The following is a 13,198-nucleotide window of genomic DNA, read 5'->3' as shown; positions in this document are numbered from 1 at the left end:
CACATTTTAAGCCAAAGCTATAGTTTAAAGATTGTCAGCCCTCGGGGGGCCCACTACTGGTTGGGGCCCCAAGCAGTTGCCTACCTTGCCTGTGTTGGCAAGCAGCACCTCTGTGCTTAACACCTTTTTTTCATCTGATCAGGAAACAATTATATGGTATATTTTCTGAACTAAATACACAAACTTTATTCAAAGGAAAAAATGGGTCCCTGGAACTCTGGAGCTAAAAAAAGCTACCAAGAGAGTTACAGTTTCACTGATAATTTCACCGAAATCACCGAAATTTCCCCTTGATCAATAAAAGTAAAAATCTAAAATCTAAATCTAAACATTTCTCTCCTAAAACTCTATAGTGCACCTTTAAGGTTTTGTCCACAGGGGGCGCCAAATTCAGTGAAAACAGAGCTCCTCATAGCAGCTTTAAAATCTAACATTTAGTTTGTTTTGAACTATTACAAAAAAAAATGACATTGAACTGCTCCACAATATGGACATGTACCTTTGCCAGAAAAAAGTACAAGCATATGTCACTTAATTTAAATTCCTTAACGTAGGTTGTTGAGTGTTTCTGTGTAAAAATCGTTCAGCTCTCTCAGAAGTGAGGGAGTGAGTCATCTTGCTCAACATACCATCTTTGGTCGGCACCAACCGTTGACGTTCCTCCCGGCCGTTGGGCAGTGCGCTGGGCTGGGTCTGATCGGGTAGTCGTCGTCGTCGTCGTCGTGGTTCTCCTCTTTAGCCCGCTAGCTGTGACATTTTTTACTCACAAGACGTATGCTGGAAATAAACACATCAGGTCAGTATTGTGTGGTCATGTATTTCCTCAAACTTGGCTGGTCATTTTCGCCGCTGATAAACCCGGAAGCTCAACGTAAAGGTGAAAGTTGTACAGGTGGTGTGTGGACGTTACTTAAGGTGTTAAGTTAGCTTACTAGCTAACCAGCCCTTCTCCTGGATCCTGACCGTAATGCACGGGGTCTCCCTGCTAACGTTACTTAGCAACTAATCACGTCTGTACTTACCGTGATAACAAACAGGGATTCGTTTAATCCGGGGAGGTGACACACTTCGTTATTGCGGTATCTTTTCAGGTGATCTGATCTTTAACAGTTTGTTTTGCCGACTCTTAACTTGTAGCAGCAGTGTGCCCTGCTGGATTTTCCGTGACATTGCTGAGACTTTTTGGTCTAGTGGAATTTGCTTCACACTTCCATGCTTACGACAGTGGTCAGTGGACAGGTTATTCTGGTGTTTTGAACATGTGGAAGTACGTACACACGCTGTAATTCATCCTAAACGGAGACATTAGCTCACCAGAAACGTGTAGGAAGCTAGTGAGGAAGGTGAGTTATCTGACATGGTTTTGTTACTCCTTTCCAGATGTGCCACCTCATCGACAGCTCTCAATCCGTTAGCTAGTAGATAGCGTTGACAGGGGCGAGGTAGGCTTCGTTTACTGGGCCATTTCGTTGACCCATTGCACAGGATAATATTAATAACAGCTCAGGAACACCTTGTATTTATCAGGCAAGCTGCCGTGCTACAGTCGAGTCTGCGTATGACAGTTTTGCGGTTTTAAAGGTGTGACCGAGGCATTAATGATCGAGCCTTTTAACTGGAGACTGAAGGGCAGTTTAACTTGTTTTCATTGATTGTTATTACCTCAGCTTTGATGACCTGCCAGTCTATGTGTTTCTGCTAGTCTTTGGATTTATTTGAACGGTAGGAATTAAGCTCAGGATGTGTGAGACAATGGCTTACAATTGTGGGAGAGTTAGACTAGAATGTCAAATCAAGTTTATTTGTATAGCACATTTAAAAACAGCTTCACATGACCAAAGTGCTTTACAGGCAATGCGTAAAAGAAATAAATAAAATAATAATAATCTATACATATGCACATACATACATATACATACACATAATACACACACATGTATATATATATATTTATATATGCACATACATATATACATGTAGTATACATACCTATTACAAACACATACCTGCATACCTACATGCACATGCGTACATACAGATACATACCTAAGGTCAATATATGGGGTCTGTTTCAACTTGTTTTAAATGCCAGGGAAAAGAGGTGAGTTTTGATTTGAATGAATTTAACGAGTTGATTTGTCTGATGGAGGGAGGCAGTTGATTCCACAGACGGGGGCCAGCCAATGAGAATTCACCTCTGAGAATAGACTAGAATATAATAGAATATAATAGAAGAGTACATCCTTATTGTCCACCAAATGTGGAAATTTGCCTCAGGCTCTCCAGATAATATAGCATCATAAAAAACATTCAGGCAGTCAATTAGACAGAGAACAAAGCAGCGAAACATTACACATTAAAAAACAGTTTATGTCATGGTTTTGGTTTTGATCTCATCAGTCAATTTGTAAGGTTTAAGAATGTTTATCGCATACTCATTCAATTTGTTAAATAAATGATAGGTTAAGCTTTACGTTCTACTCTCTGTGATGTTTATATATGAAAAAACGAAACATTTTGTTGCAGAAATGAAATTAATCCATTCATGCCCAAAGTAACCCTAAACAGGCAAATCAACCAGCTGGTTGACCTGCATATCTGCTTCCTGATCTGGTAATCTGAAAAATATAACCTGAAATGTTGCTTAATGAAGAGGCAGGAACACAATTTTACCAGCAAATGTTTTTTTGCAAATGGATTTCTTAGTGTGGAAGTCAAAGGGTTAAATACATGTTAAGTAAAATACATGTTAACTCCATTATGCCTCCCTGAGTTTAGAGGCTCAAATGGCAGAAGAGAGGAGGAGATTTGTCTGATAGGATACTCCTCACTGTCTAGCTTGTTCTATCAATAAATAGTTCAGACAGGTTTTGGGGCTTTGCCCATTATGTTGCCTGCTGTTGACATTGTAGTGAGTTTATTCTTAAATCAGATAAAATAAAAACTAGCTAACAGATTGAGAGCTGTCGATGAGGTAGACTGTCTTTCTCTCTCTTGCATGACATAAATACAAATCAATCAATCAATTTTTATTTGTATAGCGTCAACTCATAACAAGTGTTATCTCGAGACACTTTACAAAAACTTTACTCTTTGTCTGTTAACATTACAAAAAGCTTTTAGCATTATTGTTATGTTACAAAAAGCAGGTACAATACCTTACTTATTGCTATTATTGCAAATGTGCTGTATAAGTTGATTACAGCCCAATGGATTGGAAACCATTATATATGGTTTTACAATTACAATCAAAATACAAAAACTGTTGCTCTTTTTATTGAAGAAACGCTAAATTTAACGTGGCACTAATAGAAAGAGTTGCTGTAATTGACATTGGGGTCACATTGGAAACTTTGACTTGTCTTGTGTATCAGATAATTTCTGGTCTCTGTTGTGTCTGGGAGCAGTTGTAAGAGTCAGCATCTGTGGTGGAAAGAGCATTGTTTATTTATACTGCCTCTAAAGTATTTGTCTGTGTGTAGACAAGAGTACTAAATAACAGGTGATCCAGTATTATTCACACAGAGATTAGGCGCAGGATGCTTCTGCTTCTTACTCTGCGGATATGTCCTGTTGCTGCTTTTCTCCACCTTCCTCTGTGTCTTAGCAGGGGCCTACATAAGCCTCCCAGCAGATGTTTCCTCAAAAAGGAAAAACCAGAGATTGCTTTTGCCTTGTGAGGGCAAAAACAAGAAGGTCAGGAGGAGGGTCACATTATTGAATGCACACTTTTTTTGTGATATAAATATGTACTTTTTTCAACCTTTTCAAAAGAAAAGTTAAATATACTTTTTTGTCTCCCCAGTCCAGAGTTACCTACAGTATGTTTACAGTTTTACAAAGCGGTAAAAAAAGGTCCACTTGCTCTGTGTTAAATAATAATTCAGAGGGATGGTTGTAGACATCATCCACTGAGTCACAGCTGGACTTGCTGTGAAAACATTTCAAGGAGATCTGTTTATGGTTTGATATTCTTGATGTCAGAGGCTAATATTAGACAACTGCAAAGCAATTTGGACTGAGGGCCCATTGGCTTGTGTAACCAGTGACACCCTCACATCAGTTGACAAATACTTGGGAGGCTGACATGGAAGGAGAGTTTGAATTGTTATTACAAAACCTGCACACAGATTCAGCTGACGTCTGTATCATATGTGGTTTTACACTCCTGCAGTCAGCAGATATTCTCAACAAACATATAAAGGGTGTGAATATCCTAGTCAGTTTTAGTTATCCATGTAGAAGTGTTAGACAGATATTTATCTGCAGTTGTATTCTGTCTGAAGTTTTTCAGCATGCTGGATGACCAAGCTGTTAAGATACACTGCTTGGATTGACCCGAGTTTTTAAAGCGTCCATCATTACCAAAAGGGAAGCTGATTATGTTTTCGCTTTCATTTTGAGAAGTAGAGCAAATCTCAGTTCTGTTTTACAAGCTTCCCTCTACACATTTCCATTTGTGTATTTATAAAAGAAAAACAATAAAACCCGACTACACAGAGGTATTTGAGTATATCTTAGGACTGAACACAGTTAGTCTATTTAAGAGTGTTACTTTTTTAGGAAGGATTCATTCATTTATTTAAACTTCTGCAAAACATTGTCATTTGGCTTTCTTCCTAGATTCAGATTAGAGTAAGAGTCTGGCTAAAGATTAACACTACTGCAGTGGGAAATTCTCCAGACTAAGTGGATCATTTTCAGCTGACTGCTCTGGCGCACCAATCAGAGATGAAACATCCTCTTTAAATGTTTACGGGATAGTCTTAGTTAAGCCTGGTGGTGCTCTACCAAAAGATCAAAATGCATATGATTTTTTTTACAAACACTTGTCCTATTACACAGGCGTGTCCCTCAGTTGGAATAGATATTGATAAGATTTCATGTCACATACTGTATAGGTTATTCTGTGTGACTTTAATGTCAGCTGCGTAGCCTTCAGGCATCAAGACCCTTTCTTTCTCTGGCCTCCTCTTGACCTGAGGGCTCTAATCAGTATCATTCAAAGTCACAGCGGGAGAAAACTGGAACAAGGAGTCTGAACTAGGTCGCTGCCTTCTGATGGCCACCCTTTATTCACTGCTGAGAAAGATAAATAGAGGGTGTGTGTGTGACAGAGTTTGTTTCTTCTTGGTTTTTGGTAAAGCTACATACTGAAGCTCTTAGTCCCTTAAAAGCATGAAAGGTATGCTGACGCTGTGTGACAAGTTCTGTATTAGATTTCAACCCTGTGTGAAGTCATGTGTCTTGGCTGCCTTAAAGCTTACTCAAAATCAGTTTAACTTTGCAGGAGATGTGAAGTTGATTAGTTGGTTTGATCTTTCAAAATGTCTTCTCTTTATTTTAAGTAAGATTTCAAGGGAGAATGAAGTCCAAGCTTTTGATCCAGCACCCTCTTCTTTGAAAACATTTGTTATTTTGCCCCAGGACATGAAAGCATTTATAATTGTTGTTTGTGCTAAGGTCAGAAAATAATGAAGTCATTTTTCTTGAAATAATCTAATAGCCATTTCATTTTCTGTACAGTCATGACCTGTGGCAATAGTCATGGAAAAGAGCACAGATTTAGTCAATTTGAATATTGAGTGTAACTGAAAACTATTTTAGTTTAGTTATTTAGTTACAGACCCTTATTACCCCCCTCCCCCTAAAAACAGCTCTCTGTTATTATCTAACAGAGCTGAAAATCACAGTCAATCCAAGAACATATTCAGTAAACTGAATACCCTTTGGTCACAATGATGCTATGTAGATGCATTACAGTATGTGCTTATTAATCACATACTGTTTTACCAAATGTACATTTACAATATGGCATGTTTGTACATTTCTGTGTTTGCTCACAAAGCAGCTCATCACACCCTAAGGCTGCGTGTGTGTAGTAAGCTTTCACTGATTGTGGTCACACAATCTAGTACCCTACTTGGCTTTTGAGGCTTTCCGTGCACCTGTTCTGCGGGGAGTTTGTGGGTTTGATCCAACCCAGATTTTTGTCAGTAGTTTTTCTATTGTTTTTCATGTCATTGATGAAGGAAATGGATTTCTAAAAACCGTCCAAAACCCACACTCAGTCATTTGTCAAACTGCCAACAACATGGGGAACGTGTTTAGTACACTCGGCCAATCAGTTTCTGTGGTGAGGTAATCTGACAAAGAGGATAATCCGCTGCTGCTGGTGGTGGTCTTGTTTGTACTGTAATCCTGTTTTAGAAAAAGCTGCCAACCAGATTTACACGATTTTATGTGCCTGATTGATAGATTGAGTGAGACATTGTTTGTGGTAGGTACTTCCCGTGCGTTTTGTGGTCAAGGTCGCAGATGATAAGCCGTTAGCAAGTTCGTGATGGCTGTGACATAGACTGCATATCGGTTGGCCTTTGACAAGGTATTTTTAGGTCTAACTGTGACGTGGAGTGTGCTGAGGAGCTTGTTGTCATAACAGAAACAAAATTCCTCCATTAACAGAGCACCACCATACACAATGTCACTGAACATGTCTTAAAGCCATAACTGTACCAGCCATTTATTAGTTCAAAATTAGATTATTGCTGTGTGTGCAACCCCCAGCAGAATCAGAGGCAATCATCTGAAGTGCTGAGTAGAGACACAGTCGAGTTAACATGTCTCTTTTCCCTTTTTGTCTCCAAACAGGGTCCTTTTCGTGAGCAGCACCCTTTCCTCCCTTCTCCCTTTTCCTGTTTTACTTTTTTGTTAAACATTTATTTTCTATATTCGTTTTTTATTTTGGTGCGGAGAGAACAACTTTGCCTAACAGAGCTGCAACCCGTTGTTTTCATGGTCTGGGGTCAGTCTGTACCCACTGCCGGACACAAGCCTTGTTGGTCTAACAGATCACAGGAGGAAACATGAGCACAGCTAAGCCCACAGGGATCAAAGCGCCCAGCAAGATAACTAAACCTGGGACAGGAGCCCCCAAGACCAACCCCGGCACAGGTAACTATCTTCCTTTCAAACTTGCAATGAGGCATTGCAACTGTTTACACATGAATCTCCATAGGCAGCTGATTTGTTATTACTTGTGGTGCTTGGAAAATGTTATTTTATTATAAGGGATATGAATGTGACTAAATGCTGTGTGACACTTTCTCTATACTTGTTTTGACACATCTATATATTTGACCTGTTTTTGATTTGTGTAATGGTGTATTCAGGCTACAGTTTTTGGCTAGAAGCTTCAGCCAAAACCATTTAACAAGTATGTTAATAAATCAAATAATTGATCAAATATAAACACTGACAAGTCATGTTATCTTGTATCAGAAAACTGTAGGAGACCGACCTTGGTGTGAGCTGAACACAGGTTTTAAGATTCAGCATCACTGCTTCTATACGAATATCTCACCAAACAATGAGCTTTATGGAAAAACTGTTGAGTCAAGCTTTTCTGAAATGAGGGGGAATATTTCTGGAATTTTAAAAAGTAGCGTAAATCTCCTCCATTATTTTTCAGCAGGCGCTAAAGTTGCGTCAGACAAATCAGCTGCAAGTGCCAGTGGAGGAGATGACCAGAGCGGCGGCGAGAACTTCCAGGTTGGGGATCGAGTATGGGTGAATGGGAATAAGCCCGGCTACATCCAGTTTTTGGGAGAGACACAGTTTGCCCCGGGGCAATGGGCAGGGATTGTACTCGATGAGGCAATTGGGAAAAATGACGGGTCGGTGGCAGGGGTGCGGTACTTCCAGTGTGAAGCACTACGAGGAATATTCACACGTCCATCCAAGTTGTCTCTCACTGAAGGGGAGGCTAATGGAACTCAGACAGCACCACCCTCCCGTGCTTCATCTCCCACTCCGTCGGTTGGTAGTGTGGCCTCACATACACCTGCCACCAAATCAGCATTACCAACTACAACTGCAACCAAGAAGGCCTCTACCGCCACAGCAGCTACACCAGCTACGCCGGCTACACCATCCTCCAACCTCGCACGCACAAACAGTGAATCTGTGTCCAACCTCTCGGAGACTGGATCAGTGAAGAAGGGGGAACGGGAACTGAAGATGGGCGATAGAGTACTGGTAAAGTTTGTTCACTTTATATGACAAAAAGAAAAACCCTTCTCTCCTCTGGATGTTTCAGCAAAGTGACAGATCCAAATATTCAACCTTTGTGTCCTAGCATTATTTAGATTAGCATGGAAAATGACGGATTGAAAGTCTCATGAGAACCTATTCCTTTCCAGTGAAGTAACCTTTGAGTAGTTATCATATAAAACATGGCCACTCTATGTCACCAGACTTCCACCTTTTTGTAAACAGATATTATCAATCCAGTTGTGTGCAGTCCTGCTGGATTGATAATATCTTTAGGAGCACTTTCCCTCCTCCATAATCCACTGCATGCTTCTTGCAGCGGGCCGAGCTATCACATGTCTGCGTCCAACCCTCTAAAATTACATTTTGCTTCTTGCGTGCGGATCAAGCAGAATTTGAAACATTACTTTTTGCACAAGCAACACTCTTTTTTCCATGTTGATGATTGGTCCAATTGGCTATGGGAACCCCAATCAAATCCCACCCCCTCTTCCAAAACAATCTTGTAATTAGAAAGCCCACATGTTTACCAAGATCAGTATAACATAACTGCACATCTGCACAGTACACACACACACACAGCAGCCAAGTATGAAAGGTTAAACCAAGAACAGTCATGCGTTTGTGCTTTCCTCACATGATCCTTCACCTGTGCTTGGTGTAGACTGGTGCACGGGACCCACTTTGATGTTGGGATACTGCATGGACAAGAGCTTGGCTTCCAAGATTATGTACACATGCACTGGTAGTTGTTTCCCAGAGTGTGCAGGAACCCTTACAGATTTGTTTTTCCCATCTCTTTTCTTCAGCCATGAAGCTTTACAGTATAGAAAATAATAATAATTAAAATAAATAAACTTTAATACACCTTCAGTTTCTCATGTTTAACGTCTGGTAACATTTTATTAATAGCTGGTACATGTTTGATTCTGTTTCTTTGATGGAATTATCTCACTTAGGGTTTATTACCAGTCAAAGCTGATTACTCTTTAGGCCTCTCTTATCAGTTGAGAAGATTAAAAGTTGGCTAATGTTGTGTTGTTTTCTTCCTAGGTTGGTGGTACAAAGGCAGGAGTGGTACGTTTCCTTGGAGAAACAGATTTTGCAAAAGGCGAGTGGTGCGGAGTGGAGTTGGATGAGCCCTTAGGAAAGAATGATGGGGCAGTTGCAGGCACAAGGTATTAAAGCAAACAGATCAGTGAAGAACTGAAGATAGTTGTTATTCCTGTCAATCAGTTATATACCAAGACTTCAATTATCTTTCCCCAGATATTTCCAGTGCCAGCCCAGGTATGGCTTATTTGCTCCTGTGCATAAAGTCACACGCATTGGCTTCCCTTCCACCACACCAGCCAAAGCAAAAACAACAGTACGAAAAGTGGTGGCCACACCGACAGGGCTAAAGCGCAGCCCTAGTGCCTCCTCCATCAGTACCATGAGCTCTGTGACATCATCAGTCAGCGCAAAGCCCAGTCGCACAGGCCTGGTGAGACACTCTTAGTATCGACAATTTCAGGAAGTTGATCTAGTCTGTTTTTAATGTTGTGCTCACATCATCATTTTGGCCTTGCTTGTTTTCTCTTCTTCCATAGTTAACAGAGACATCATCACGCTACAATCGTAAGATTTCGGGCACCACGGCCCTGCAGGAGGCTCTGAAGGAGAAGCAGCAGCACATTGAGCAGCTGATGGCTGAGAGGGACATGGAAAGAGCAGAGGTTGCCAAGGCGACCAGCCACGCCGGAGAGATGGAGCAAGAAATCGGCCTTCTCAGAGTCGATCAGGAGCAGGTCAGCTAGCCAAGGGTTTAGTAATTAACCATAAAAATTACCATCATAATTAGGATCTATACATTTAGTCTGATTTCAAACTCTCTGTTAAAGATGGAGGCTAAGATGGACCAGTTACGTGCCTTGGTAGAAGCTGCAGACAAAGACAAAGTGGAGCTGGTGAATCAGCTGGAGGAGGAGCGTAGGTAAGGACTGTGACTTGACAAACACACACTGGTATTTACAGTAAATTGGCTGCTTAGATCATGATGCTGTTATACTATTACAGAGTTATAAAATCATTAGGGAAAGCTCTGTGTCTTAAGTCGGCTTAACCTGGCTCCAGGTCATTGTAGTTCAATGCAATTAGTTCCCCAGTTATGTTGAAAGCACAGTGAATGTTTTATTGATATTGTTTTTTTTCTGTTGAATAGGAAGGTGGAGGACCTTCAGTTCCGCGTAGAGGAAGCTTGCATTACCAAAGGAGACCTGGAGGTAAAACCACAACACAGATCCATACTATTGAAAGTATCGTTTTCTTTTTTTACAGTTTGTGTTTATAAAAGGTTCCATATCAAGATTCAAGTTTACCATACATGAACCTTGTCCAATGTCCTTTAACAATTAAGTGATTTACCTTTTCTCTACTTTATTCTGTCCTCATGGATGCAGGTCCAATACAATTTAGGATTGCAGAGCTCTTGACAAATAATTTGCATTATCTCTGCCTACTGTTAGCAGTATAAGCCTGCCCCTCTGCAGTCCCAGTAGCCATGTTTGCATGGGCAGTTTGATACTGACTTCATCTTGCATTAGATGATGTGCTGTCAAATGTACCCAGTGCTGCACGAACACTGTGCCTTTGACGACAGTGCCAGGCCTCATCTGAATCCAGAATAGATACATACCAAAACCTGATATCCACGAGGCCACTAAAACCTCTAATCGTCTTTTTAACTGGCATATTTTAATGTTGTATTATGGAAAGCCTGCTAAATATCAATGTGATAATTAAAGGTTAAGTGACTCTTCACCAGAGCATTTGGCTATCTATTTAAGTCACATTTTAGGGTACAAAAAACATCATGGTGCTAGTTTAATGAAAACTGGTGGCATTGTTCTGAAAACCTGCTTTTTCCTTTGCAAATAATTATACACCAGTTTAATACCGTAGGCTCTGTTTTTTTTTTCAGGTGGTTCATGTCCTCGTCCATAGTTAGATGATATGCAAAGTACTGGTGCAAAGTGGTATTTACGCTAATATCTGATCAAAGGATTTGTCATTTATTCCACAGTTCTACACAGGGATCCTCTCAATTATCCTGAAGGCATCCAAGCTCTAAATAGATGTAAAAAAAATGAGGGCTACAGGGTTAGAATATCCCTTTATATTCTTTTTAATGTGTAAACTAACAGATAATTTCTAACTCACAGCTGTGGATTTATTAAAAAACTTGCATGCAGCTTGAAATACACCAACAACAACAACAACAACAACAACAACAACAACAACAATGGGCCCAACTAAAAAAAGTGCTTTGTTGACTTCAAGCTGTTGAAGGTGTACTAATGTTGTGCTGTAACCCTCAGTGCCTCCCTGTTAAGTGATGTGATGTTATTGCTTCTTCCTCCTTCTCGTCCTCGTCTTTCATGTTGGTCCAGTGCCCAGCATGGAACCACTAGAGATGCTCCCTTGTCATTTCACTGCCCAGTCACAGACCTGTATTCTGTTCCCCCTCAGCAGCTAAAGAGGAATAACACTTAAGAAATGAAATGTAATTATATACAAAGACCGATCTGCCAGGCTTCATTTAACTCATACCTACTCCATTGACAATGAACAGTATAAAAGTATAAAATACTTCTAAATCCAAAGCACCCAGAAAATGACCTGCAAGATTTAATGCATTTATTAATCACATTCTTATCATCTTTATTATATACCGGTAATGTGTAATGTAGTATATCAGTTCATAGTGAGACAATACAATTACAAATATCAGATTGTGCCTTGAAGACTTAAAGTAAAGTTAAAGTAAGTTTGGTGTTTTTGAAGTTGTGTTGTATGAGATACTTGTCAATTGAAAGTGTTTTACCCACAGGAGATGGAAATGGAGGAACATGTGTGTGTAGCGTCAACAAATAGTAAAACATCTCTGAATATAACGCACCCTTACTCCAAGTGAGCAAAATTTCATGGACCTAGTGATCAAAGCTGCAATGTTGCAAAGCCTAGACCAGTGGTTTCCAAAGTGGGGGTCGGGATCCCCTGGAGGGTCGTAAGACACTGTTAGGGGGGGTTGCGAGATTCTTTCCATAGACATAAAAAAATGCATATTTTACCCATTATTGTGAAAATACATACCAAAAAGTAGTTTCTTACAATAAATTACAAAAATAATATATTAATGTATTATTGTATGGTGTTCTAATGGCAGTGTTTGGATAGGCCTAATAGTGTGCGTGGCTGTGCGCAACGTTCAATGTTTAAGCCACCTCCAGGGACAATGGGGGTCCCCAGTCTCTAGCTCCGTTATATTGGGGCTGAAAAGTTTGGGAACCCCTGACCTAGACCCCCTAGATCTGCTGACAGTCATCTCCTTTGAGTGATACACTTACTATTGATTAAGTACCTGATACAACCCTGTTTAAAAACTAAAAAACAACCTATTTAAAGCTTTCTGACTTGATAATGGGATCTTTGGCATAACGTTTAAAATTTTACATCAATATATATTCGGTAACATGTAGTTCAAAATTGTGTCTAGAAATGCTTTCATAAGTTTCCATACAAGCCCTTATTCATCACACACGTTACAAGGAGTCAGATGGGAATCCTTTCTGTTTCCTGAGATGCTCTTGTATTCAGACTGATTTCTATAAAGTTGGTCACCAATCCTGCACATGATGGTCTGATCACTGGTGGTTTCTGTTATATTACTTGCCTACACACAGTGTGGACAATGGCCTAACACCCAAAGAGAGAAAGCAGTGAGAGTATTGATTATGCTCTTTAGACACTTTTATCAAGACATAATGATTGGCTAAATAATCAATTAAAAGCAAAGAATGATCTTTAAATCTGATTTCTGTTGATAAATCCTGAAACTCTAACAGCAGATATCCTCTGTGTGACAAACTGCAGTGAGCTCAGAATGAAGTATGTGGCTCAAGAAACATCCATCACTGCTTTCTCTCGACGATGTGGGGAACTCATTTTTTATTAACTGACTTGCTGGCTTCACACACATTTGAAAACTTTCTATGGATGGTAACAATGAATGTGCTTTATTCACCAGGTGTCAATTTTGCATGAGTACGTCCAAACTGTTTCCAAAAACATACTCACATCCACAACACATGCCCCCCCCCTCTTT

The 13,198-nt window shown here is 40.1% G+C and overlaps 1 protein-coding gene across 6 annotated transcripts in view; it reads left to right on the top strand.

Moving 5' to 3' along the window:
* Positions 1–644: 644 nt before the first annotated feature.
* Positions 645–13,198, top strand: part of clip1a (CAP-GLY domain containing linker protein 1a) — a 29,743-nt gene continuing 17,189 nt past the window's right edge. For 5 of the 6 annotated variants that reach the window (XM_061038938.1, XM_061038939.1, XM_061038937.1 and 2 more), the window contains exons 1-8: positions 645–796; positions 6,652–6,954; positions 7,472–8,037; positions 9,106–9,230; positions 9,322–9,538; positions 9,645–9,842; positions 9,936–10,027; positions 10,256–10,316. In XM_061038938.1, coding sequence (XP_060894921.1) covers positions 6,867–6,954; positions 7,472–8,037; positions 9,106–9,230; positions 9,322–9,538; positions 9,645–9,842; positions 9,936–10,027; positions 10,256–10,316 — 1,347 coding nt within the window. In that variant the 5' untranslated portion in view covers positions 645–796; positions 6,652–6,866. The remainder of the gene's footprint in view (positions 797–6,651; positions 6,955–7,471; positions 8,038–9,105; positions 9,231–9,321; positions 9,539–9,644; positions 9,843–9,935; positions 10,028–10,255; positions 10,317–13,198) is intronic. The other variant, XM_061038935.1, reaches the window with a different exon arrangement.

Source organism: Labrus mixtus, chromosome 5, assembly GCF_963584025.1.
Source record: "Labrus mixtus chromosome 5, fLabMix1.1, whole genome shotgun sequence".
Taxonomy (NCBI): Eukaryota; Metazoa; Chordata; class Actinopteri; order Labriformes; family Labridae; genus Labrus; species Labrus mixtus.
The sequence above is the reverse complement of the archived record's forward strand: the minus strand, read 5'-3'. Positions and strand labels throughout refer to the sequence as shown.